The sequence below is a fragment of the Acanthaster planci genome, linkage group LG05, assembly GCF_054643075.1.
Source record: "Acanthaster planci isolate LZ-2023a linkage group LG05, COTS_SCS, whole genome shotgun sequence".
NCBI classification, from domain to species: domain Eukaryota; kingdom Metazoa; phylum Echinodermata; class Asteroidea; order Valvatida; family Acanthasteridae; genus Acanthaster; species Acanthaster planci.
The window spans coordinates 4,219,817-4,247,812 of NC_141781.1; the positions used below are offsets into that span (position 1 = coordinate 4,219,817).

The 27,996-nt window shown below is 43.0% G+C and overlaps 2 protein-coding genes and 1 long non-coding RNA gene across 10 annotated transcripts in view; 1 reads left to right on the plus strand and 2 right to left on the minus strand.

The window, feature by feature from the left end:
- The window catches only part of LOC147799027 (uncharacterized), an 11,382-nt gene extending 597 nt beyond the window's left edge, over positions 1 to 10,785 (plus strand). The window contains exons 2-3 of the long non-coding RNA XR_015425208.1: positions 7,955 to 8,096; positions 10,468 to 10,785. This is a non-coding gene — a long non-coding RNA (uncharacterized LOC147799027). The remainder of the gene's footprint in view (positions 1 to 7,954; positions 8,097 to 10,467) is intronic.
- The window catches only part of LOC110986786 (uncharacterized), a 128,118-nt gene that overhangs the window by 63,781 nt on the left and 36,341 nt on the right, over positions 1 to 27,996 (minus strand). For 2 of the 8 annotated variants that reach the window (XM_087137326.1, XM_087137324.1), the window contains one exon: positions 24,374 to 27,938. The exons of the other annotated variants lie outside the window; for them this stretch is intronic. In XM_087137326.1, the coding sequence (XP_086993452.1) occupies positions 27,310 to 27,938 (629 nt within the window). In that variant the 3' untranslated portion in view covers positions 24,374 to 27,309. Of the gene's footprint in view, positions 1 to 24,373; positions 27,939 to 27,996 lie in introns of those variants that run through there. 8 annotated transcript variants of the gene reach the window in all.
- LOC110986795 (uncharacterized) lies at positions 818 to 20,353 on the minus strand. Its single transcript, XM_087136670.1, has 15 exons — positions 19,853 to 20,353; positions 17,827 to 17,878; positions 14,283 to 14,390; positions 10,808 to 13,597; positions 10,441 to 10,518; positions 9,131 to 9,601; positions 8,337 to 8,840; positions 7,980 to 8,066; positions 7,098 to 7,499; positions 6,054 to 6,140; positions 5,515 to 5,595; positions 5,007 to 5,093; positions 3,912 to 4,001; positions 3,199 to 3,345; positions 818 to 2,858 (listed from the first exon to the last, which is right to left on the minus strand). Exons 1-15 carry the CDS (start codon positions 20,315 to 20,317, stop codon positions 2,230 to 2,232), a joined length of 6,078 nt encoding a protein of 2,025 aa, XP_086992796.1. The 5' UTR covers positions 20,318 to 20,353; the 3' UTR covers positions 818 to 2,229.

The following is a 27,996-nucleotide window of genomic DNA, read 5'->3' on the forward strand; positions in this document are numbered from 1 at the left end:
CAAACTATCTCAAAGCTCCCACTGCTTTTGCCGTTTGCAAGAGGAGACTCAGGGCGACAGAATGGTAAACATACCGGTGAAATTTCAGCTCTTAAAACAAAGCAGATGTCATTGGATAAAAAGTCGCCGGCTGAATTACCCGGGCTTCTTTTAAGAGCACGAGCCTGGTTAGACCCATAAACAGGGTCCGACGAATACCCCTCTGTCGTATACGACGGAGGAGTATTGGTCGGGCCCTGTTTCGGGTCTGGTAGAGCCTGGTATGATGGGAGTTAGTCTGGGTCCATAAATCCCAACTCTTTGCAATTGACCATTCGTAGTAGCAGGTTTTTCGCCCAGTGGCTTAGCAAAATCATTGCAGCCATCATTACAAAAAATACAATGTATCAAGAATCAAAACCTATGTTTTATGTGTACAACCCCTCCTTTAAAGGGAAAGTACAGTTTGATAAATAAAAGAGTTTTTGTGAGCCCTAGGATGACATTTTTGTAAACCTTGCAGTCCAGGAAACAAAACAAAGGTCTGTAACACAATAACACATTTGTCTAAATGCAAATATAGCTTAAGTTCCAGCACATACCTTCTCAGCATGCATATGTACATGTATTATTGTCAGGGTAAGTACTGCAAGTGTGACAGATAATCAGAACAGATCTTGTCCAGTACCTTTGCATGGTAAAACCCTGCTTTCTGCGACAAGCATTCTCAGATGGAAGGATTATCAACCTGGATCCTTAACACCCTGTTTATTTGAGGACGATGGATGCCCAGATGGTCAATTACACATGAAAGAAATGAACATTTAAGACAACGAAATACCCACTGCTCTGGGATATTATTGCATGCAGTACTAAATTAGCTGTTAAAAGTAATAATAATACGGATAATAATAAACGTTCATATAATAGTGCTTTAGAAGTCCCTATGCATTTATTATTATTATCCCTGCACACAGGGCTCACAACAACTGAACATTCCTGAAATCATCTCAGTTCCCTGGGGAGTACACCTGCTGATGCAGCCCTATTGGGCACAAACGGCTAAATAACCAAATCTGCCCTCACAAGTACCCATTACTCCTGGGTGGAGAAAGGCGCATGAGGGTAAAGTGACTTGCCCAAGGTCGCAATGTGCTGCCACCAGCTGGATTTGAACCTCCAACCCTATGATCAGAAGCTACAAATCCTAACCACTAAGCCACATGCCCCCACAAAATGAGACTTCTTCCTGGAATGATATCACATGCCTTTGGCCCAGAATATTCATATGCGCACAAGTATGAAAACCCAACAGATCTTTAAAATAGAAATATGAAATTATTATATGACATCCCAGCAGGGGCCCAGAAAACGTCAACTGGGTTGTCTTTCAATTTAAAGGGACCTGATTCTAATTGGAAATGGCTTTATTCATTGAATGAATATTTACTTGGCCAGGTTTTAACCTTTAAGATATGGAGCTATTAAAAAGGAGACCAGATCAGGTGAATGGATGCTGATAAAGCCCGAGCATTTTGAGTCACAAAGTCTAGAAACTGTAAATTTCCAACAAGTTTTGGTAACTAGTTTTACTTCATTTCTTGTAAACACCCCTCTAGCCATGTTATGGTATGATTCTCTATCGTGAGTAGCCATAGGCCTAAACCATTTCCGTATACATGTAATTTATAGAGTTTGTTATGCGTGTGATGTATAGTACATTAGGTTGTGCATAGCCAGCCAGTGCCGTAAAACTGTTGTAGGCTGGCCACGTGACGGGTTCTCAAGCAATAGAGATATGGATGATATATCGATATCTATGAACAAATATTTACAATCATGTAATCATTTGAAAAGGTTTTTATGGTGAGGTGGTAGAGCAGTTCATTCTGATTACACCAGCTGGGGTTAAACTTAACTGCATACAAAATTTGATACAAGCAATTCACAATAGTGCGCCACCAAGAGTTTGTAAGGCATTGGCCAATCAGAATGTGCAAAATTTGTCGACCCTTTCCAAACGCGCAATAGGTCGACATATTCCGTGCATTGTGATTGGCCAACGTGTTGCAAACTCTTGGCGCACTATTGTGAAACAGCCGTATTGTGGAAATATGCAATTATAATATATACCTTTGTATGTTTTAACTTTTAATCTTTTTCCAGAGGATAACTTCAACCCATCCACATTTAGATAACTGTTTCGTGAAATGGTCATACAAATAGCTTTCCACTTGCACAAATTTTTGATCAGGGTTTAGTCAAGGTGACATTATACGTCACCATGTACCCTTTGTCCCAGCCATATATCAGTTGATTTCTTGGGTTGTAGGACATCATGGTCATTTTTAAGTGGCCGATCCGATAGGGAATATCCACGTCAGCCAGTTCCTCTCCTGTGAATAGGTTCACTCCAAAGTCCACAGTAGAGTTGAATTGCTCAGAACTCTTGGTTGTATACAGCCGGCCGCAGATGATGAAGGCTTCGCCTGCCGAGTGCTGGGGGTGATTGGACACAATTGTCGTCTTGATCGAGAGGTCCTCTGGATCTAGTCTGGACACCACAAGGTTCTGGTTGAGCTCTGTGGTCTTGTAAATTACCCACAGTCCGTTGTCGTCAACAGCAAGGTCAAAGTAGGTGTAGTTGGAGTTGTATAGGTACCCATGCTCATTCAGTCTTCGGTACTGGGCAAACGGAATGCTTCCCCTGGATATGATTGTCTCTGAGCTCAGGTCGTACCGCAAAATCTCAGCCGAGAGGCCATTGTGGAAGTATAGGGAATTGTTGTAGACCACATGGCCCGTGCCAGCCCAGGTATATGAGAGGGTGTGTTTCCGGGTGTACGTGCCCCACTTTAGAGCTTCCATATTTTGGTATTCTGTAAATAATCATTTTAAAAGATGATTAATATGATCCAACCACCTACAATTCCTTTTACTTTGTCTTGATTTCACTCCATGCATTTGAGTGGTCATCTAGTCCTTTTTCCTTATTTGTTTTTCAAATAAAAAGGGAATCGTCACTTATGCCCCTTTTAGATTGATAGCATCAATCACAAAAATATGCTCCTAAGAAAAATACTAAATGGATATACATGTAAATGTGACAGATTATTTTTATAGAGGTTTAGAAAAGTACCAGTATGCTTGAATACGTGTAGGAAGTGTCAACAGGAACTGGGTTGATTTTTTTTTCACTTTTTACTATTTTTTCTTTACCGTAAATAGCAACTCCATGCAAATGCTTGGTGATCCATATCTTGTCTGGTTGGGGCGGATCTGGGGCAGTGTCCTGCATCCAAGAACCCCAGTAGGTACTACCATACTTGTGGTCCTTGGGCGCACTGATCTTTTCCAGAACACACTCTGACAATCAGAAGAGACAGTGAAGAGGAATATTTGCATCAATTCTGCCTTTTAATAAAGACATATTCCAAAAGCTCATTCAGGACTTGATCTGAAAGCTATTGTCACTGAGTATGTTGAGCACAGAGCTACATGGAAAGAAGCCCAACAAACCTGTCAGTTGTTATAAATTAAGTCACATGTGGACAATTTCTCAATATACATGTACTTCGAGTGTAAAAGATAAGGAACTACCGGTGTATGCTAACAGTTGAAGGTAAAAAGGGGGACGTTTATGAAATCTTTCTGCACACACTTACAAAAAAGAAGACATGCCTGATACAGGCAGAAGTAGGGATTTTTCGGTATAATGCCTAACAGATTATTTGTCTTGTGTCAAAATTATCAGAGTAAGGCAACAAAAAGTGGTCTCAGCAGATGACCTGGACTGTTTGTGCTTAAGTTTGGAGAATATGTTCGGTTGTGTATTTCCAGTTGAGTTCAGTACATTCAATTGTTTCAAGTACGGCAAAGTTGAACGAGGGGTCGGTCTTATTTTTCTTGCGCTTATGATGCACAAATGATACCTGAGTTTGGAGTACTCTCTGTTGTGGCAGGTGTTGATGATAACTTAGAACTTGCAGTGGGTGTAGAACTGTCTGTGCTATTCCAAAGAGCTTGAAGTTGAATAAAAATTGCAGATGACACTGTTACTTTTTGTTGTTTTGTACGGAAATGTAAAAGACAGAAGCTGCTGCATTATCACTTGCTGAGTGTAGTGCCCTCCAAAAGTCCAGAGCCAGGCCAGATATTGGCATTGCGAGGGGAGCAAGGGAGGCTCCGACTCGAAATATGTGAAATGAAAAAGACAAAGAGTGGAAGAAATGTTAAAAAAACGTTGACCTCCCTCCTGCTGTTAATTGTTTATTAGTCATTAGGGGATAAGTGCTTGCTCCCCTTGAAATATTTTTTCCCTCTATGAAAGTGGTTTGTCAACATGGGGCCCATGGGCAGCACTCCACCCTTTGATTAATGGACTAGACCTAGCTTGCCCTCAGGAGATTCCCCACTCAATGGGGTAAAAATGGTTTGCCCCCTTGGAAAACATCCTGGTGACGACCATGATGGGGCCTGACGCTTCTATTGCCAATTCTTTCTCATAGGCAAGGGCTATCAAAAAAGATTCTGCAAGGATCGTAATATCAGATACTTGAGTCCATCACAAGTCCTTTCTGAAGTCTTAACAAAAGATCTCTCAAGAGTTAGGATGGTCTAGTCCGGATGATCAAAAACAAAGGAATGCTTTTGTCACAGTTCACTGAATAAATATCATGTAGCTTGGTTAAAAACTTGGGATGGCCTTTCAGAGGCTTCCAGGGACTGAACTTCATACAACACTACATCAAACCTGTGAATTTTTTATTTCATTTCCTTCCCCGAACAGCTGATATAAGACTTAAAATTTACTACAATCTGTGCTCTAGACTGCCATTTCCCCATGGAAATTGTTTAAGTTCTTAATTCTTCTGTTCTAATTTCTAGAGTTACGAAAACAGAAGAAATAAAGTCACACATCGGGGGATATTCCATAGTTGTAATAAGAGGGGAAAGCATTGCTTCATCTATCCAAGTCACCAGACTTTTTGTAATTTAAAACTAAAGAATTACTTGTCTGGATATACCTGAGTTTGTAGTACCCTCGATGTCAAGTGGCGGTGATGTCTTTGGCCTCGTGGTGGGAGTGTGACTATATTTAATGATCCGAAGAGCTTTAAGTACATTTAGAATGGAAATGAAATTTTTATTTGTCACTTGAAAAGATGAACAGATCTATAGTTTGATTCAATGGGATTTGCATTAGTGACAATATGAACATACTAGGGTGCTTGCCAGTAAGGGACTGCTCTATCAATGGCACTGTCTGTTAGCAATTCCTTCTGTTGGTACAGTATCTTCAGGAATCACGCCCATGTGCAAAATACAACACCAGCAATGTTGAAAACTGCCTAACTATCAAACAGTTGGACATGCATGCATGCAGGCCATCCACAGGCAACTTTAAACAGATGAGGCAGTTGCACTGAGCTAAGGGTTTTCATGGTTGGTAGGATTTGAACCTAGTTGGGAAAGACCCAGTTCTCATCAGTATTCTGTGACTACTTTCATAGAATGCAACTGCATTGGGCATACCTGGGTTTGGAGTGCTCTCTAAGTCAGGTAATGATGTAGGCTTTGTAGTGAGAATAGGGTCACCTATAATCGCGTGAGGAGCTAAAAGAGAAATGAAATTAGCCTGTTGATTGTTTTCATTTTCTTTAACAGTGTGAAACTGTATTTGGTAATATTTCAATCTCGGGTTTACTTTCTTTTCTTGTAGGTGTTATTAAGCTATTAATTATCTGATTGATAAGCTGACAAAAAACAAAACTGATCTTGAGAAAGATAAAAATGCATTAAGTACAAAGATGAAGTACGAGAAATTGACTGAAGTGGGTTGGAACTGCACAGTGCCCCACCATCTGAACCATCCAGCCCTACAAGACCCATTTACGTCATACACACTCAACTTTGCTTTAAACAGTTGACATGTAAGCCCCAGAGAAAAGGTCAGATACAGGGTGCTTCATCGTGGATGGAATCAAATGCGGGGGGGAATAAGCCAGGTCACACGGATGGACCCAAATGTCTGATCAACTTGGGGGTTTCTAAAAACGATCTGTTGGGTACACCTGGGTTGGAAGTGCTGTCTATATCAAGTGATGGCGACGTCTCGGGCTTCAGAGAGGAAGTGGGACCATCTGTAGTCATCTGAAGAACTGAAAGTTAAATCAACAGGGGCTGCTGATATTGAAAATTTATTTAAGAATATGGAAAAAGCCCAGTAGCATTTTAATCTGTTCTAAACTATAGACGTGGAAATGAAAATGTATTAAACAGTCAGCATTGAAACATTTTGCATGTCATTTATCCAGGGTGAATAACTCAAGTTATTGACAAACTGTTCGGTAGAGCACAGATTTACCCGGCCTTAAATCTTGAGAACAATGACATAAACAGGAATAGACAAAACTCAACTCAAATGAACAGTGAGCGGTGTCCCAAAACTGCACCAAGGGAATTAGCACACCATAATAATTGTCATACGGTCTGCACTTTATAGACTCATTTTAATTGTATCAGGTGATGTAATTTTTGTGCAGGTAGACCGATATTCTTACTTTGAAATTATACTAAAACACCTATGGCAGTTTTCCTCAACTCTTTTACTTATAAATAGCCCCTACTTCTTCAACAGCACTCATTACTGCTGAAAATGTCAAAACCAACCTTAAAAACTGGTAACACAAAGAAAAAGTTAATTTGACCAAGTTCATGATGAACTAGTTTTGTCAAGTCTTGATAATTAAGACTGGGCAGAGGGGCAGGGAAGGGGAAAAACCTGGCCCACGACATAGCATTTCGTCAGGAATAGAAAGCACAAGGATTTAGAAACTGTACTGGTACCTCTCTTTGAAAGAGCAATTTCTTGTGAATGAAAAAGCCATCTCCAACAAGTGTAAAGTATCACATGCGTACATGTGCTTCCCTTAACCTCACAATCTTACAACCTCACAATACTATTGGTACATGTATATATAAAATTGTCGAGAAACTTTTACTCCACTGTAGTTCTAACCATGCATAACTCAGGAAAGCGTCACTAACAAAAAAATGTATTCCTATTCAACGTTTCCAATGTAAGTGATCTAAAATGGTGCCTGCTTTATACCTACCTTGGACTCCTCTGTTCCCTCTTTTTCCTGGAGATCCATGCGTTTCATTGATTCTATGTAACCCAGGTGCCCCTGTGGGACCCAGTAATCCATCTGACCCTCTGTCACCTTTGTCCCCCTTCGCTTCGTCCTTGTCTGGTAGCCCATCAATGCCAGGTTGACCCCACAGTCCAGGGGGCCCAGTAGGCTCAGGGGGTCCCTTGGAACTCAGGGCTCCCTTCTCCCCAGGAAGGCCCTTGATACCTGGGGTGCCCATGGGGCCTGGAAGGCCCACATCCCCGGGCTCTCCAATGTCTCCTTTAGCCCCTTTAGGGCCCCTTGTCCCTGGTTTGCCCTTGGGACCCATGATCAGCTTCAGAGTTTCGTTGTCCAACTCCCTTAGATCATCCAGGATCGCATTGACTGGGGAAGAAATCAAAACGTCTACATAATTGTATGTAATCCATTGTATTAATGTTAATGCATGCATGACCTTGACAACTGGTTTACAATACAGGCCTATTAACCAAAGTAATATCAGATAGATGGAAGGTGTATTATGTGTTTTAAGGAAATAGTCAAGTCAGTCTGAGTTGAGTTTTGAAACTCAATATACATGTAGTGTCCTTGGAATCCCCTTTTCTCAGGCTGGACCTAAGAGGGTGGTTAATAATGAGCCCCATATTTATCATCAGAGCATACTGGTAACTGAAAAAAAGGCGAACTATACATTAGTGACGCTGGACTGCATATTATCAAGAAAACACCGACTTACGGTATCAACAAAACCGATGTGGGGGGAGGAGCACACATCCATATACCCTTACCCTTTCAATAATATAACTCGGACATATTTCTGCATTTTAATTGGCCAGCAGTTGAAGCATGCGTGAAAGAACTTACCATTGCATGCATCTCCCATCTCTCCCCTCGCTCCAGGCGGTCCAATGGGTCCAGTATCGCCTTCTTCTCCCGGATCACCCTTCTCACCTTCAGAGCAAGAATATCACAGACACTGAGGTGAGTCTCAGTTAATTGACATTTCCTCATTCTTTCATCCTGAAACTACACGTAAATTGGGATTTTGCAACAACAGTCTAGTATTTCAAATATATCGTCTCAGACTTTCTTTCAAAGCAAGGATGGGAGACATGGGGTAAGAAGCAGAAATTTGTTGTCCTTAAGAACACTGACAGTCAACAGGAAAAAAACATTTGCAAAATATGGTGGAATTGTGATAGACAGATTATTAGTGTTTACCTTTTCGTCCAGGAGTTCCTCCAGGCCCCATGATACCCTCTTGGCCCGGATCACCCTTGCTACCTCTGGTCCCCATAATGCCTTTGGAACCCCTAGGGCCCTGCAGGCCTCTTTCTCCCAAGTCGCCCTTTTGACCTTTCAGCCCTGCCATTCCATTCATGCCTGGTGGTCCTTGTGGGCCGGATGGTCCTTCTGGGCCCAGGCAACCCTTATCTCCCTTATGTCCTTGCTTCCCAAGTCGGCCTGGCTCTCCTCGAGGTCCAATTCCACCGGGATCACCCTTGAGTCCTGGGGGTCCCGAAGGACCCTGAGGCCCCACAGACCCAGACAGGCCAGCTGATCCTTTGAGACCTGTGGGCCCTGGCCTCCCCACTTCACCTTTTTCTCCTGCTTCACCACGCTGACCAGATGGCCCTCGATCGCCAGGGGATCCAGTATCACCAGTTTCACCTTTGGCTCCAACTTCACCTTGGTTACCCATTGGTCCTGGCTGCCCCTTGTTTCCTATGTGTTACCAACATACAGCACAAGAATTGGAAGAATTAAAAACTGTCAGGAAACGATGTGCCATCTGCAAATTTCATGAGTGTTATTAATCTGATTCCTTATTATCTCACAGTCACGAGACCCCCCTTTCCTTTTCTCATCTTTTTTTCTTCATTGCCAACAGCACGATGATTTTTCTGGCAATTGGGGTGACATCTCCACCCTCCAGTGACACTTCTGATTTCATTACTCATGTTTAAGTTTTTACATTGGGACAAAATGTTAAGTAGAGTCTACATTACACCTACCTTGGTTTCCTGTTGCTCCTTTTTGTCCTGGAGGTCCTTGGGCTCCGTTGGTTCCGGGTAAACCTGGTGCCCCTGAAGGACCCAGTAACCCATCTGACCCTCTGTCACCCTTATCCCCTTTTGCCCCATCCTCACCTGGTAGCCCATTTATGCCAGATTGACCACGTAGTCCAGGGTGTCCAGTGGCCCCCGGGGGTCCCATAGGGCCAAGGTGTCCTTTCTCCCCTGGCTCACCTGGGTTCCCAGAGGAGCCCTGCAGGCCCTTGATACCCGGGGTGCCTTTCGTACCAGGAGGGCCAATAGGGCCTGGTGGGCCAATAGTCCCCGGCTCTCCTGAATCACCTCTGGCCCCATTTAAGCCCTGCAGTCCTTGTCTGCCCCTGGGACCTTCAGGGCCTGGTGAACCCTTCGGCCCAGGAGGGCCTCTGATCCTTTCGAGAGTTCTAGGTTCCCATGTTGCAGGCAAACTGACTGGGGAACAATTGAAACAATCATTTCACAAAGTTGAATAAAATTATGGCAACGGTATGTGGCATCTTTGCAATAAACTATATGAGTAAAGTGCAGTATTCATTCCCTAAAGTACAACAGCTGTCTAGTTTTTGTTCTGTGTGCATGTATGTATACAAATATGAAATTGTATATTATAAATCAAATGTTACTACGTTGCAGCCTCCATGGAAGTATTTGCAAGGAGTAGGAATATGGATGTTTATGCTACAAATGTTCCTGTATTTTTGCAGAAGGATTAGACATGAACTGTACTGTGTCCTTCAACAGAGGAGGCCCTACGCCCTTAGGTTCTTTATACAAACAGATCATTCTATAACTTACTGGTCCGATTTTTTTTCCTGGGCCATGTTACATCCTTCATCTATTCTTTTATTAGTTTAGAAAATATTCTTTAATTTCCAAGATTGATTACATGTAAAAAATGCAAATTACCTGTCAAACAAATATTGTTTACATGTAACTAATGCAAATTACCTGTCAACTAAAAATTGTTTGAAGTCAATTTGAATGATGCAACCATTATCAAATTGCAAAAGTCAGTTGCATTAGGGACAGAAAAATGTCACACGTTGGACCCCAGATTTATAGAATTGCTCAAATATCAGACGCATGGCGAAACAGTTGCATGATATTGTACAACCATCTCTTTTTCATGTTTTTACCCTTGGGAGAGGTACTAGTATTTTAGCAGTGGAGTTCATTTGCCAATAAATGAGAATTTCAGTGATTGGTTTTTTCTTGAAGTTTAGTATTTGAATATGTAACTGATGTAGAAATGTGCCTTTTTAGAGTCTTACTATATCCCATCTCTCCCTTCACTCCAGGCGGTCCAATGGGTCCAGGATCACCCTCTTCTCCTGGGTCACCCATCTCACCTTGAGAACAAGAATACCATATAAACTGTGAAAACAGGTGATGAAGTGTAGAATGTAATATTACATAATATTCAACTGAAATACACGTAGGCTGTAATTTTGTGGCTATGGGAAATGTTCTCCGTAGCCAATCCCAGTGGTTATGCAAAGCAACACTATAACAAGCAATGATGATGCGAACAATATCTTGTCATTGCAGAAAGTCATTCAGAATAGGGAATAAGTAAACAAAATTACACATGGAACTAATAAAAGTTTGGATTTTAACAGATTATCAGATTTTATGTACCTTTTTGTCCGACGGAGCCATCCAGACCTTTCAGTCCCTTTTGTCCTCTTCCCCCCTTTTCACCTCTAGCACCCTCTGGTCCAGTATAACCTCTTAGACCCCTGGGCCCTCGCAGTCCTTGATTGCCCAAAGTACCCTTGTCACCTTTTTCACCCACTACGCCATTCAGGCCATGCTGTCCTTTTGGACCCATATTTCCTCTGGGCCCTTGGGGTCCAACATCTCCAACTTCACCCTTTTGCCCTGCCTCACCATGTTGACCCTTAGCTCCAGGTAGTCCTGTAACTCCAGATGGCCCTGGATTACCCCTTGTTCCTTGAGGTCCAACACCTCCCACTTCACCCCTCTGCCCCAGTTCACCACGCTGACCTTTCGCTCCAGGTAATCCTGTTACTCCAGGTGGCCCCTGATCACCCTGGGGTCCAACACCACCTATTTCACCCTTTTGCCCTGTCTCACCATGCTGACCTTTAGGTCCTTGTAGTCCTGTAATTCCAGATGGCCCCTGATCTCCCTTCAGTCCTTGCGGTCCAGTGCTTCCCATTATACCGGCTGGGCCTGGCTCACCACGCTGACCTTTAGATCCAGGTGGTCCTGTTATTCCAGATTGCCCTCTATTGCCTTGGGGCCCTACTCCACCTGTTTCACCCTTTTGCCCTGGTGCACCATGCTGACCTTTAGCTCCCTGTGGTCCTGTCACTCCAGATGGTCCCTGATTGCCCTTCAGTCCTTGTGGTCCAATGCCTCCCATTTCACCCATTGGGCCTGGCTCACCACGCTGACCTTTAGATCCAGGTAGTCCTGTTATTCCAGATTGCCCTCGATTGCCTTGGGGTCCAACACCACCTATTTCACCCTTTTGCCCTGTATCACCACGGTGACCTTTAGGTCCTTGTTGTCCTGTAACTCCAGATGGCCCCTGATCTCCCTTGAGTCCTTGCAGTCCAGTGCTTCCCATTATACCGGCTGGGCCTGGCTCACCAGGCTGACCTTTAGATCCAGGTGGTCCTGTTATTCCAGATTGCCCTCTATTGCCTTGGGGTCCTACTCCACCTGTTTCACCCTTTTGCCCTGGTGCACCATGCTGACCTTTAGCTCCCTGTGGTCCTGTCACTCCAGATGGTCCCTGATTGCCCTTCAGTCCTTGCGGTCCAATGCCTCCCATTTCACCCATTGGGCCTGGCTCACCACGCTGACCTTTAGATCCAGGTGGTCCTGTTATTCCAGATTGCCCTCTATTGCCTTGGGGTCCAACACCACCTATTTCACCCTTTTGCCCTGTCTCACCACGCTGACCTTTAGGTCCTTGTTGTCCTGTAACTCCAGATGGCCCCTGCTCTCCCTTAAGTCCTTGCGGTCCAGTGCTTCCCATTCTACCGGCTGGGCCTGGCTCACCACTCTGACCTTTAGATCCAGGTGGTCCTGTTATTCCAGATTGCCCTCGATTGCCTTGGGGTCCAACACCACCTATTTCACCCTTTTGCCCTGTCTCACCACGCTGACCTTTAGGTCCTTGTAGACCTGTAATTCCAGATGGCCCCTGCTCTCCCTTGAGTCCTTGCGGTCCAGTGCTTCCCATTCTACCGGCTGGGCCTGGCTCACCACTCTGACCTTTAGCTCCAGGTGGTCCTGTTATTCCAGATTGCCCTCGATTGCCTTGGGGTCCAACTCCACCAATTTCACCCTTTGGCCCTGGTGCACCATGCTGACCTTTAGCTCCCTGTGGTCCTGTCACTCCAGATGGTCCCTGATTGCCCTTCAGTCCTTGCGGTCCAGTGCTTCCCATTATACCGGCTGGGCCTGGCTCACCACGCTGACCTTTAGATCCAGGTGGTCCTGTTATTCCAGATTGCCCTCGATTGCCTTGGGGTCCAACACCACCTATTTCACCCTTTTGCCCTGTCTCACCATGCTGACCTTTAGGTCCTTGTAGACCTGTAATTCCAGATGGCCCCTGCTCTCCCTTGAGTCCTTGCGGTCCAGTGCTTCCCATTCTACCGGCTGGGCCTGGCTCACCACTCTGACCTTTAGCTCCAGGTGGTCCTGTTATTCCAGATTGCCCTCGATTGCCTTGGGGTCCAACTCCACCAATTTCACCCTTTGGCCCTGGTGCACCATGCTGACCTTTAGCTCCCTGTGGTCCTGTCACTCCAGATGGTCCCTGATTGCCCTTCAGTCCTTGTGGTCCAATGCCTCCCATTTCACCCATTGGGCCTGGCTCACCACGCTGACCTTTAGATCCAGGTGGTCCTGTTATTCCAGATTGCCCTCTATTGCCTTGGGGTCCAACACCACCTATTTCACCCTTTTGCCCTGTCTCACCACGCTGACCTTTAGGTCCTTGTAGTCCTGTCACTCCAGATGGTCCCTGATTGCCCTTCAGTCCTTGCGGTCCAATGTCTCCCATTTCACCCATTGGGCCTGGCTCACCACGCTGACCTTTAGATCCAGGTGGTCCTGTCACTCCAGATGGCCCTGGATCACCCTTGGACCCTGGACGTCCAACTCCTCCCACTTCACCCCTCGGGCCTTCAACACCTGGGGGACCCACCAATCCTCTTTCCCCAGTGCAACCTTTAGCCCCTGGGGGCCCTGCCTCACCCTTTTCTCCAGGTTCACTGGGCGGACCCATTTGTCCAGTTTCCCCTTCATCACCTTTAGCCCCTGGGGGCCCCCGTGGTCCTACTACACCTATTTGACCTGGTAGTCCAGGAAATCCTGTTTCACCAGTTTCACCTTTAGCTCCAATGTCACCATGATCACCCTTTTGTCCTTGTTGTCCAACCCTTCCTGTGCATATATATGACAGAAGAAATTCAAGACTAAGGTTTACACAATCGGCTCAATTTCCACAGATCAAAACCAATTTTGATACTCAAATTAAACACAAGAATGTGGAGGGTATTAATTGGAAAAAAGAAAATGTTTAAAAACTCATCTTGTAAGCACAGGCCCTTGTGAGATTGCTTAATTTAAACTGCATGAATCATAATGTCGTAGTGTGTCTGGTGCTTTTTGATAGAGAAATATTCTGGTGTGTCCGGTGCTTTTTGATATAGAAATATTCAACAGTCAACACTGCAAACAGTCACATCATTTAAATCCTCTCAATGTAAAACAGCTTATCGTAGTGCAGAAAAGAGGTTTATCTAGCCTGGGTTTGAATCTGACGAAGTAAAAACTACTTCCAGGTACCCCTCTCTTCGTCTCACAAATTTAGCTGGAGTTCCTTCGACAGATTCAACAATCGCTCTAGCGCCGTATACAAGGATAAAAAAACATTTCGGACATGCAAAAAAGTTTTGTGAGGATTAGCACTTGTCCTTGATACAGTGTATATTCTACAAGATGAAGAGGACACAACTTGAAGCTAGGGGTGGTATTATTTGTTTAGGGCTGTAGCCTTTTTATGTGCCATTTACCCGATGGAAGTCATTTACACAGCTCTGCATTACACTGGGACAGACGTACTTACCGTCCTCTCCACGTCTTCCCGGTTCACCTATTGGTCCCTCTTCACCCTGTTTACCCGGTGAGCCTTTTGGTCCAGGGCTGCCTGGTTTGCCTGCTGGACCCTGGGGTCCTAAGGGGAAAATAAGCAAAGTATTTTGAACCATCAAGTATGTTTCTTTGCATCATCTCTCTTTTGAGTTACACGCATCAATGTGGCTCATGCTGTTTTGCAGATGTCAGCAATGGGCATATTTCTGAGGTAGGCCCATCACCCATCAAGTGGACATGGATCTCACACCATGGCTCACACTGTGGCATGGGAAGAGCGCTTGTACCCATTGCTGTTACTTGAAAATGCATTCTTCCATAGGGCTTCTTAAACCTCATATTAGGTCAAGGACCCCCCCCCGGAAAGTTGATTCTTATGATGAAGTGGGATTGAGTTTCTTGTTATATGATTTGGCTACCAAAAGTTTGTATTTTAGGAGGGACAAGATCTCTTCGTCTCAAGCCCACATTTGCTTTTGTCAACTGGACCTAGAGTGAAGTATGGTATCTGAGGGACGGTTGCTTCTGAACTCAAGCTTGTATCCTTGTCTAACTGTTGTGAGCACCCATCTCTACAAAATATTTACTTGCCAGAACCCTACAGAGGCTATAGCAGCTGCACCTGATGAAAACAAGGGCAAGCCATGAAAGGAAACAAGTGCCAACATTCCCAAGGTGCTGGGGTGGCTATATATCCACCTCAACCATTGCTTCCTGACTGAGGTTGGTGTGCGGACTCAATATCGGGTTATCAGTCTGTGAGTGCTGTTGGAGTCTTAGGATGACTTGAATAGTCTGCAGGCCTTGGGAACGCAAGGGGTCGGGGTTGAGGTTCACATGAGCATCACGTCATCTTTTTATAGTGATGACGGCGCCTTCACATAGGCTGATTTGTTGTTGTGTCAAGTTGTTTTGCCTCCATCACTTCTTTGTTACTTTGTTTTATAAGTCTCCCTCGGTCAGCTGATGGGAGGTCTAGTCTGGTTCCCTGCCCAAGGATTTCCTTACGACCCTTGATAAAGAATCTTAAGTCGGGCATCTCCCACGGATATAAATAGATATGACGCAAGGGTCAGAGGTCACAAGTTGAAAGCCAGGATGCTTTTGATTTCATTTCCTTATGTGGTGGGTTCCATTTCAGCTAAATGTTCCCCATAGTAATGAGGCGAACTTGAAAAAATCTCAGAAAATTCAAAATCATACACAGGCCTGAGCATTTTGAAATTCTTTTAATTATATGCCAATGCATGATTGTTGACGGTTTATGTTTAATAAGCCCACCTACCCGATTGGGAATAACTGAGCATCAATGATACCATCCAAACATGCAGAATGTAGACAGGACGACTTAGGAATATCTTGGCTATTTCCGGAAAAATGGAGGATTTTCTCCAGTCCTGGTCACGTGATATATCGGACCCTTGATTCGTTGGGTAGTCAGAATCATCGGGTCTGGTATCCAGACTAATGGGAGGTCCTGCAGGGTGCACCCTCGTAATTAGGCCAGAAATATGTCCGCCGAGCTCATTGATAAAAGTTATAGACTCAAATATTCTATATTAGAGGGTCTTGAGAGCCATGGAACTGAGGAATTGAAGAAATATGAGACTGGACCTCTGGGCCGGACTCAGGGCTTCCAATTCTGAGCAATTTGGATGCAATCGGGTTTGAAAGTGGCACTATTTGAGCCATTTTGCTGAGGGAGGGTTTTTCAAAATGGCTACTTTTCTGGACAGGGACATTTTCTGCATTTTAGGGGTGGTCTGCTTCTGGTGAAAATTTCTCAAAAATTCATTGGTCAACCCCCCGAAAATTGAAAGGAAAATGAAAGAGGACATGTGGAACATCATTTTTCTGTGCAAGCTGAACACCTGTGAGAGTTGTGAGTACTTTTAAAATATTTTTGAAGTATGGGGATTTATCACTGCTGTCTATGGGAATTTATTTGTAGTGGTGCACCCTGTATCATCGTCCTTTTTCATTCGTACAGAAGAGTGCGAGGCGATTTGCTTGCTGTGATGAAGTCGCAGTTGTAAAGAAATTCACCAACTAGTGAAAGTTGCGTGGCGGGTCCTTTTGAGGTATTAAAATGCTGCCGCCATTAGTTCAACAGAGACAGGTGACTCTTCCTGCTATATGTAACGTTTGAGCATAATTTGGGCCATTTCAAAGCCTTTCCTTGAACATGGCTTCGTCTTACTTAGAATATTGCTCACTCGTACCAAGCACGAGGATCACTAGTCCTACACACAGGCGTTGGTTCTCTTTTGTAATCTGTCTCATAAGGCAGATTTTAAAAAGGGCCATTTACAGGCCTGTGTGTAGGGCTAGATCATGAAGGAACCGGTCCTCGCGCTAAATAAGCTTTGACGTTAAAACAATAAAAAAGACATTTACTCAACTTAGCGCAATTTAAAGCCTAGGCTATACATGTATTTTGCTTTCTGCTTCCTTGCGTACACCACTCTGTAACCACAGTTCTACAGTTTCTTCGTAGTCACGTTGCGCGTTTTTGAATAGGGAAATTCTCTGAGATGTTTAAAAATTTGCTTGGTCGTCTAACGTTTTAAGACCGGCTCAGGAGAATGAACGTTGATAATGCCGCTGCTGCATTCCCTGAGCCGGTTTTAAACGCATGTGCAAGAGCGGCCAAGCACATATTTATTCCCTTGTTCATCATTTTTAACATCTTCTTTGGAATACCTATCGCAAAGCTCCGAAATCATGAAAATTTCTGTAACAGAGACTTCCTGTGATTTAGAGTGGCTTTTAACAGAAAACGGGTCCTCAAGTTGAAAAAGTTGGAATTTATATGACAAATCAAAGTAAGCAGGAAGAATTTTGCCACAAAGGATGTCGCGTGCATGAGGAAATTCCTGACAAGTATAGGCGGATGTGAAGTTATCCGGAACCCTCTTTACCAATTGGTCTGACAGTCTGGAATACGGATCATGTATTATTTTTAAGTGGAGTCTTCTGGGATAGCTCCAGGTACGCCTAAATACACTACTGTTTCCAGGGTTAATGGGGTAGCTGAAGATGATTTATATCAAGCATTGCAGACAACAGCTATCCGGAATAGACGGAAGTTGGAATTTAAAGGAGAATGCAGGTGAGGCTAACGAACCGTCTGAAAACAATGTTTCCGCTTCAAGTAAAGATTTATTATCAAGCATTGATAATTTCAGATACGTCCAAGTAAAAATTTATTATCAAGCATTGATAATTTCAGATACGTCCAAGTAAAGATTTATTATCGAGCATTGATAATTTCAGATACGTCTGGAAATTTTTTATATAGAACAGTCACACTCAAAATTTACAGACTGATTTAACATGCGTACTTGTATAGAAAAATGATTTAGGATCTAGCATTGTGCAACATTATATGTTCTGACAAAGAAACAGTACACATTTTGGCTCACCCATGAAATCTAAAAAAATTAGTCAAAAATCGAAAAAGTTAAAAACTTGAAAACGAAACATGAACAGAACTCAGGAAACCGTTTCTCTCTTACCTGGTGGACACTTGCTTATTGTATCGTCACAAAAGGCTTTTATTGAATCCATCTGCAGGAAAACACAGGAAAGCAGAAATGATCATGTATACTTATGTTATCGTTATCAAGACATAATTTTAAATAAAATTGACAAAAAGTCACCTTAAGGGCCATTGTCACAGAACTTATTTAATAATGTATCTTGAGATTCAAGACGAGTTCCCTCTCAATGATTGATCCTAGCGAAGACGCGTCCTGTGGCCGATTTCACTAAACGCGTCTTTGTGTTAAAAATCACAAAAATGAGACAGCCGAATATTAGGCCTACTGAAAGAAAGTTAATAGCAGCCTTGGTCAATCTGTAAGATATTGCCACCCAAAATGCTGTCGTTTTCGAGAAAACAGGCATTTTTTTTCTTTTTTCACGATGGTCGGCCCACCATCTTTTAGACATAAGTTTCGTTTTAAATACATCCGTTTACGGACCCTGATTTTTGTGTGTGGTGTGTAAGAATGTTGTAATTTTACAAGCAGCCAAAACACACCGGCGGACATTCACAAGATGTATTGAAAAGTGAATCAATAAAGAAATGAGGCGTAGGGTATAGCGTAAAAGAGGAACGTGGTCAGTTCTAAGTTAGATTTTATCTACGAAAAGAATTCTTAACGCCAAATTGTTGCGAACTCCGTACCACCCCCAAAAAATAATGGTATAGTCCAAACCGTACGGTGGCTGCCGTTTCTAAGCTCAGTGCACAGCTAAAAAATCGTCGACAAAACTACGATTTCCAGATGTTAAAACTCCAGGGTTTCCAGATATAATTTCCTCTGTGTCAATAATTATTGTCACAGGCGCGCCCCGAACAAAGATGTTGACAAATAGAAAGAGCCACCAACATAGGGCGGGGTAGCTCAGTTGGTAGAGCACCGGTACTGTATTCCGGAGGCCGCTGGTTGAAATCCCGCTCCAATCAATTTCTTTGTTCATCTTCATAATCCAATCATTATTAGTAAGTAACCTGAGAATGACTGTCGACTTCAACTAACGTGTAAACTGACGCGAAAGTGACGCATAATCATGCATGCACAAGACTCATCGTGTCAATCGTGGATACGAGTCGACTGTAGAAACTTCACTTTTCAATCAAGTTTTTTCCATGAATTCACGGTGCTACGTTGTCGAGAAGGCATATTACTTTCAGGTTATTTTCCCGATGGTCATGGAAAGCTGCTCCTCGGCCCGGCAGCTCCTTATACAAGGTGCCCTCATGTCTGCAACTGCAGACGCACCCCGCGAGCATGTTGTTCCAACCAGAACGTCATTTGGTTCATGGATTCTTTGCGCAAGAGACCGCTACGTTTTTCGCGATTCTTCACAAAACAGTCTACTTCAACAAGAAACAAGTCGGTGGAACAGCAGTACCCTAATTCAGCCAATCTTGTAAAATCACGCCCCCAACCCCCGCTGTTTTCCTAAAAGAGGATAACTTTTCCCATGTGCGACTGTACTAAGTTTTCAGCGTCCGGTATTTATTGTCTTCGAGTTCGTCATACAAAGAATGTGTAGTTAAGAACATCTGCCTTTTAAGTTATGCTCCAAAATGTTTTCAACAAGTTTCTGTTTCATACTCATAATAACTCCCTTCTTTAAAGAATTCGACAAGTGTTTGGAAAAGTATTCGGGGAGAAATTTAATTTCTCTTCCAGATTTTGTAGTTGTTACAATACCCATAGATACATCAGACTGGCACGAAATAATATCGTAAGTCTTTATTTGCGTACGGTTACACCGCAATACACCAGACTTCATTTATTTTAGAGTTTTATTAGTGAGAGGGCAATCATTTTTGGTACGATGTTTCTATATCAACGTCAGACGATTTTCAGTTAAAATACCAAAACGTATTTCTGAAAGGCCTTTTCGTACTGAGGGGTCCGGAAGCATGACACTAAAAGATAGATTTTAGGCTCTAACGTTATAACGAAAATCAACTTCGTCTATAACGAAAATCAACTTCGCGGGGAAGTAACCGCTATCACTCACCGAAATAGTAATAGGTAGTCTCGCGCAGGCCTCAATGGACGTGACCAAGACAGTGCTGGAACCCTCGTTCTGCAGGGTGAATCTTCGCACCCTGTTCTGCCCCCGTTGGTCACCTGTCTCTGGTTCGACAGGTGCCGTCAGCTCCAACTCGGCCCGTACTTGGCTTTTGTTGTGATGATGACGATGACGTTGGTGGTCCACCACCGTGGCTCCACCCCGCTCGCGATGCCCAGGGCCCCGTGCTGAGTGACTCTTGGAGCCCTTCTTGGGTTGTACAGTGATGTTAAATAGCGTCTCACCGTCTGGACACGAGCATTTCTGGCCCAACTCGGTTCTCAGCTGCGTCATAAAGACGTAGGTGACCGCAAAACAGGTTACTGAGAAAGCGGTTAACAGTATCAATCCAAAGTAGAGGATTTTTAAATGGAGCGTGTGGGTACACGCATTGGTTTTGTCCTCCGTCATGTTCAGTACATGTACATCGCGTGCCACCCGCTGTAATTCCAGTATAAAATGTGCACTTAATATAATGCTCGACGCGCGTCTTTTGTGCGTGAGTGTTGATGACCTCCCGTAAACTTTCAGCCAATAGGATCGAGGAGTACTTTGTCACCTTAAGTATGCTGTACAATTTATGACACATATTTCTGCCTCTCTCCAGCCTCTTCTAAGGCGACGCAACTGCACGACGCTACCGAACGACGGCTCCCTCACCAATGTTTTAGCTTTTCCTGCTCTAATTCTGATCTTTCTGATCATTATTTGTATATCCATTCTAAGATACATCAATCGCTAATGTAACATGCAGAACTGATGAAAAATTATGTGCGTGGCCAAACAGAGTTGAAGAAAAGGCACCGTCAAAATGATACTAGGGTCTAGTCTACGGTGTTTATTCAGAAACACGGACTAATATCATTGAAAGTGTGGCGCTGACAAAGGCTTAAATGAAGGAAAACTGAAGGCGAAATGTTCTGAGGTTAATAATATAATGCAGACTGGTGGTAACTTCCTAAACCCGTGGTAAAACGTGCGGTCGTGCAATTTAAGAAAAATTGTCTGAAAGAGTGGAATTTGGAATTTTGAAATTTGGAACTTTGGAATTGCTTGGATGGACCACAGAGAAAAAAATCAATAAGGTTACAAATCTACCACAAATGGAAACTTCATCAACAGTCTTAAAAAGAAATTGGACAGAAATTAGAACAAGGATTGTTCATTATATATAACAGGTTTTGCCCTTACCCAACGTATGTTAATAAGCACCGTATGCTCAGCGCTTGTCTGAGAGCTTGCGAAAAAACCTCACAAGCTTACTCGGGTGGGACTCGAACCCACGACCTCCCCAACGCCAAAAAAATACATCTTGAAAATAGTTCGCGGTACCCGCTGCTTCATTTGACTCGGACCGGCCAGCCGACCCCGGCAAGCTCGGTGCTCGAGTGGTTGAGACATCTGCACTAGTAAGCAGGAGGTCGTGGGTTCGAGTCCCACCCGAGTAAGCTTGTGAGGTTTTTTCGCAAGCTCTCGGACGAGTACTGAGCATACAGTGCTTATTAATATACGTTGGGTAAGGGCAAAACCTATTATATATGATTAACATCTCCCCAACGCAAAAAAAATCTTGAAAAAAGGATTGGCCAGGTAATTAAACAGTGACCAACTCTGGGCTTACACTTATTATGCCAGAGTAATACGGGTATTTCACAATAGTGCGCCACCAAGAGTTTGTAACGCTTTGACCAATCACAATGCGCGAATCTGTCGACCGAATGCGCGCTTGGAAAGGGTAAACAGATTTTGCACGTTGTGATTGGCCAACGCGTTGCAAACTCTTGGTGGCGCACTATTGTGAATCTCCCGTATTCCTATATACACAGATTTTGTAGTTGCTCTTTTTTTTCAATAAAATATGACAAAAGCTGGACGAAATAAAAACAAGAAAAAACAAATGCCTGCGGCTCAGAATGTGTATTTTGCAAGTGCGGGGAACGGAAATGAAAGAAAATTCATGATGGCGCCTTCTTCACCATAGCGCATCGCGTCGTGCGTCCGCGGCATCTTGCTTCAGGCGACACGACATGAAAAACGACGTAACGCACGGCGAGTGTGGCGCGACAGACGACGGAAGGAGCGACTTTTAGGCAGAAAAAAGCCAACAAGGAAATGACGTAAGACGGCTTCAGGGCGCCTTCCCATGCACGTAAACACTTGCGCCAAGCGTTGCGTATCCGTCAAAATCGCTCTCGGGGCAATTTTGACGGCCGAACGCAACGCACAAGTATGTTATGTTAATGGAGTCGGTTTTGTGTCTGTGAAAGTCAAACGCATGAACGCATCGCGCACGCAACGCACCCAAAAACGTGAATATGGAAAGGTTCTCCCTGGAAGAGGATTGAGAGAGGTAGAAATATGTGTCGTAAATAGTACACCATACTTAAGAGAAAGTAGCTGCATTGCGTCTGTATGTTTTTCATTGCTGTTCTGTTTTTCCAGGGTGATGTTTCCAAGCTGACCTGTAACAAATCAAAGCTTTTCTCTCGGACATTTACATAACAAACGCTTGAGTTTTTGAGCGAAGTTAGGGAACTCAAGATTACGAGGATGGAAATTTCAGTGTGCTTGCGGTTTCCTCGTAAGTAGACATCAAATAATTCACTTGCCCAATATTTATTCAGATGAGAAAAAACCCATTGGGTAGAGTCCTGTACGAGAGTGGGGATTTTTATTTCCTTCGAAATAAGTTTCCCGAAACACTACACAGAGGGGAGTTAAGTGACAATTACGATCTGGCTTGGGCGAACATAAGGAATTTCCAGACAAACAGGAACTGAATGTACATGTAGAGTGATCCTGAATCCTCCTCACGGATCTGACCTTCTGGATACGGACCACATCATGTTTAGTGCACACTTCCGGGACACAAAGCACCAGGCACGCCTAAATACACTACTGCTTCTAGGGCTAAATTTGTCATGACGAGACAGCTGACGAAAACATTACTTTGGCCGTTGCAGATAAGAACAGTCACTTGCCAGTACCAGGAAGTTTGGAATGAAATAAAAACGAGATACCGATGCTGCGTACATGTTTTTTGTTATAAACCATTGCAAACATCTAAAAAAGTTTTTAAAATCTTCGCGCCGGCCGAGGATTTTACACATGGGACCACTTGACCATGTTCTGTAATTTTTGAAAGATTAATTTCTAACTGAAATCACTCCGAGAAACACTCATGTTGGAATTTTATTTTTGTATTCTTCAATTACATTGTGACAATGTCACCTTGAGATGGGTAAAAAACGAATTTCATTGACGACATTCCACTTCCGGCATAATCGTGCCTTTGTCCCGTTGTTCATGTATGTTTGTCTTCAATTTATGTACTTAGGTAAGAATAATAAAGTGTAACATTACAAACATTTTATAATTGTTTACAGTCGATATTCAGGATTCACTCGGGATGGCCTTGTTAGCGGTTTGATTTAGCCTTTTCATTAATTAATGCAGATTATTCCTTGAAGTTCACTTTTCTTAAATTGTAAACTGCCCAACATATTTTGGTTTTCTGTGTAAGTTTCAGTTTTTATCTAAAGGCCACCATCAAATAAGTTTTTTTTTTCGAGTACACCAAGCTGTTCTGGTTGTTGTGTATTTCAGATTTTTGAAGTGGAAGGTTGTTTTTGGCTTGATCTTTCTCAGGTATTTTTTCTCAGTGCCAACGGAGGTGTTCACTTCGAAAAATTGTTCGACTCTGTTCATTGAGAGAGCCTGCAGAAAAAAATATGGCCAGTTATGGAATTCAATCTTAAAGGAATGCAACCTTAATTTAAGCCACGAAACTGAATACGTGTGGTGTATGAGCTGGATTGAAAATTAATTAACGGTATTAGCACACTGAGGTTTGAGAATCACCGGTTAAGCAAAATGATAGAACAGTGTAAGATGGTTAGCAGGTAAATGAGGTTCGTAAGTATGTATGCCTGAGTGTAAATGTCTGTAACAAAAACAGAGGACAAGGCATGGGTGATAGGATATGCAAAGCAAGGGTTGTATTTTTGAAGCTAAAGCAACTATGGAAATCAAGCAAATTCACATTGCACACTTTACCAAGCCATAAGCCTGTACAAATCACTAGGCTGTGTGTTCTATGAAAAAGAAATATGGAAAAGTAACGAGGGAGACAACAAGGTTGGACACATTCCTGTTTAAATGCTTATTAGGTGGCCGTAGGCCATTTCTAATCACGACATAGTAAACTGATAAACGAGGAAGTAAAGGCAAGAACATGAAAATGGATCGACTATGTGCTGAGAATGGAAGACGACAGCTGCTGCAGGACAGCGCTGGGCTCAAAGGCAAAAAGAGAGTTGGCTGGCCGGCCAAAGACAACAAGGCGACGCACTGGAGGTCTTGGGGCGAAGCCAAACGTTGCTAGAGACAGGGGATGCTGGAGGCGAGCCTTCCAGCCGTAGGGGTCACCAGGCACGAAGAAGATAGATTGCTTGAGAAAGCGAAACATTTTACGAAAGCCTTTTTCAGATGTGTTTTATTTTCAAGAAATAAATGAACAAAAAATAACTGCAAATTCTAACATATTTCAATTTAAGTTTCTCAATATTCAAGGGTTCTGTAAGTGCCTCATTGGAGGAATTATTTTTAGGCTCTATAGATGGTTTGCATAGCTGCCATGTAACAGGCCAGAGTTTTTCTGCACAATGGAGGTTTCCCTGTGGAATAAAATAACTACCCTGCAAGACGCACGCTAAGCCTCTGTTCCGATCAAAAAGCACCTTTAGCCATGTAGTGTTAAGTTAATGAGATAAAATTTTGCCAACCAGTCAACTTCATTAATGAAACAAAGCATAGCTTGGTATATTTGGCCCCCAGGGATGGGAGAGGAAATAATGTTTTTACATGTGTGTCTATTATTTTTTCTTTACGTTCTCAAATTTGAACTTTGCTCTATTTAAAACTCTTCCGGGACATGGTACCGTACAACACTGAATATACCACATATGGAAAAACAGGATATAGACGAGGAAAACATTCCACATCATTACAACAAACTTCGCATTGTAATAAGAGGTAAAGTATTTCATTGTTCCTTAAGCTTAGTCATGAAGAATGTGGCATTTGGCAAATTGCGAGGTAACGAAATATTTAAAAAACTTAAAATTAATGTTGTATGTAATTGTATACCTTTGCTTGCTTTGACAGTGAAAGTATCAATCTGTCAGTGACAGTTTTCTATTTTATTAATGCCTCTTTTGACGCGTGTCATATATATATTGATCCGACAAAGAAACTGCTCATTTACCATTGGAATATAAATCTTAAAACATAAATTTAAAAAGTAAAGAAATTCATAAATACAAATGTACATAAATGGAAAAAATCTAAAAGCTGTCCTTTGTTACAATTAACGAGAATTTTCTCACTGTCCCCTTATAAAGGATTCTTCTTGCGCCCACTTGCAAGAAAATATCGTACAATATCCCAATTTGCTCTCTTTTATCTGTTCGTTGGAAGGAGAACGTTTTCTGCATGTTTACTTTACTTGGTGTACACAAACTGTTCACATGAACGCCAGCACTTCCTCTTCAAATTCAATATGGCGCAACATACATGTACATGTACATGTAGCTCCACATGCTACATATAGTTACTGCGTAATGGCCAGGAGGTCACCAATTAAAACCTAATTCAACTCAAAGTGTCATAATATACATCTACTTTCCTAAAATAAAAGGTTTTTGCTGATAAAAGGTTTTTGCTGCAAATAAGTAGGAGTAGGTGTGGCAAAGTTCTTCCCCATAGAGATTTGAATAATGCTAGTAAATTTTGCTAAAATCATGCATATCCAACAAGAAATGAGACCTAGGGGTACCCCCACGTCCAATTGCTATACACAGTCTAAACTATTGTTACCAAACACATCCTCCCCAGATGTCTGAAAAGAATTTTCTCAGATTACAATGAAACAATGACCAACACAAAGCACGGGGGGATTCTCTCCGTCTCATATCTTGCTTTATATGAAACCATGAGCGTCGCTAGTAGGCGTGGTTCTGGAGCCACTTTTTTTTTGGGGGGGGGGGGGTGGCTAGATTCTTCACATGTCACCTTTCAACTTTCGCTACTGCTCTTTCACTTAATGAGAATGTCTAGCAGAGTTTAATGCATGTTGCGCACAATGCCCCTTCAAAATGATCATGGACTATTTTATTTAATTAAAAAAATTAAATGCAGAATTGCGAATTCAATATTTTCCAGGGGGGGGGCTAGACAAAAGTTTACTGCGCCTGCGTGCATGGTTGATACTATCCTTTCATATGAAATGTAGCTTGTATCGTCGTATGAATTAAACCATTGGAGCCTTTCCACGACTGCATGGCAAGGGCGAATGAAGGGGAGGCAACGGGGCTATCCCCCATTAAATTTCTTTTAATGATTTAATGTGTTTTTGTATCGTTTCGTTTCTCTTCCTCCAAAAGCGTGTTAAAAGCCCTAGAATGTAGCCTTACCCCCGATAAAGGCGATAAAAGGTTACATGAAAAATTTCCCCTCCCCCAACAAACCAAATATGCCCCCCCCCATTTATTTTCTGGATCCACCGTTGCAGCTATGCGAGTGTTTCACCATCCAGACACAAGCATTTTTGGCCCAGCCCACTGGTTCTTGACTGCGTCCGATTGTAAGTGACCACAGAGCGAGTTTGAGACAGCGTTTCATAACATCAATTCAAAACAGAGCATTTTGAAGTGAAGTGTGTGGGTTTTGCGAAGTACCGGAAAGACTAATGTCCCCTAAGGATTGCGTGCCAGAATAACCTACTCAATATTTTCCTAGTGCGTGTGAACCAAATGCTCGACGCGACGCAGCTGTATAAGTCCGTTTCGGACACGGCCATAGATTGGTTTCTCTTCCAGACTTTTGAGTGTCATTACAGTTCATAAACAACCGAGAAGGGGGGATGTCAGATTGAGGGAAACCTAGTCAAGTAAATCCAGGATATCCCAGGAGAGGCCTACAAAAGGTGAACTGGATAGTCTTTTAATTTGAAAGGCCCTCGCTTCTAATTAAAATGTTTTATAAATAGATGCTGATAATGCTGGTGATGAGCCGAAGCCGAGGGGGCATTATCAGCATTCATTCTCCTGAAGGCAGCCCAGGTGGAGATTTTTTGTCTGAATTTGCAGACAAACGGAAAAAAAGGATGAAACATACGTGAAATATATTGTTTACAGTGGTATTGTTGCACTTACTTAAATTTTTCCCCCATTTTATCCTTTTTTGCTGGTGGGGGTCGAACCCCGAACTCCCCCTCGGATCTGCGCCTGGCACAGTTGAACATTTTTAAACTTTTCAGTTGATAAATTCAAGCCATCTACTTTAAGATTATATTTTGTTTTGTGAAATTGTCATACAAATAATCTTTCCTCTTTTTGTGTTGATTAGAGTTTAGTCAAGGTGACATTATATGTCACCATGTACCCCTTGTCCCAGCCATAAATCAGTTGATTTCTTGGGTTGTATGACATCATGGTCATCTTCATGTGGCCGATTTGATATGGAATGTTTAGGTCAGCTAGTTCCTCTCCTGTAAATAGGTTCACTCCAAAGTCCACAGTAGAGTTCAATTGCTCAGAACTCTTGGTTGTATACAGCCGGCCGCAGATGATGAAGGCTTCGCCTGCCCAGCGCGGGGGGTGATTGGACACAATTGTCGTCTTGATGGAGAGGTCCTCTGGATCTAGTCTGGACACCACAAGGTTCTGGTTGAGCTCTGTGGTCTTGTAAATTACCCACAGTCCGTTGTCATCGACGGCAAGGTCAAAATAAGTGTAATTAGAACTGTACAGGTACCCCTGCCCACGCACTCTTCGGTGCCGGGCAAACGGAATGCTTACTTTGGCTGTGACGGTCTCCGAGCTCAGGTCGTATCGCACAATCTCGGGCAAGTAGCTACGGTGAAAGTATAGGGAATTGTTGTAGACCACATGGCCCGTGCCAGCCCAGGTATATGAGAGGGTGTGGTACCTAGTGTACGTGTCCAACTTTAGAGCTTCCATATTTTGGTATTCTGTAAATAATCATTTTAAAAGATGATTAATATGATCCAACCACCTGCAATTCTTTTT

Coding starts and splice junctions, on each gene's coding strand:
- LOC110986795 (XM_087136670.1), bottom strand. CDS start 20,317: ATGACGGAGGACAAAACCAATGCGTGTACCCACACGCTCCATTTAAAA. Junction 8,841..9,130: donor AGGAGCAACAGGAAACCAAG/GTAGGTGTAATG, acceptor GGTAACACATAG/GAAACAAGGGGCAGCCAGGA. Junction 5,094..5,514: donor AGAGAGCACTCCAAACCCAG/GTATGCCCAATG, acceptor ATGTACTTAAAG/CTCTTCGGATCATTAAATAT.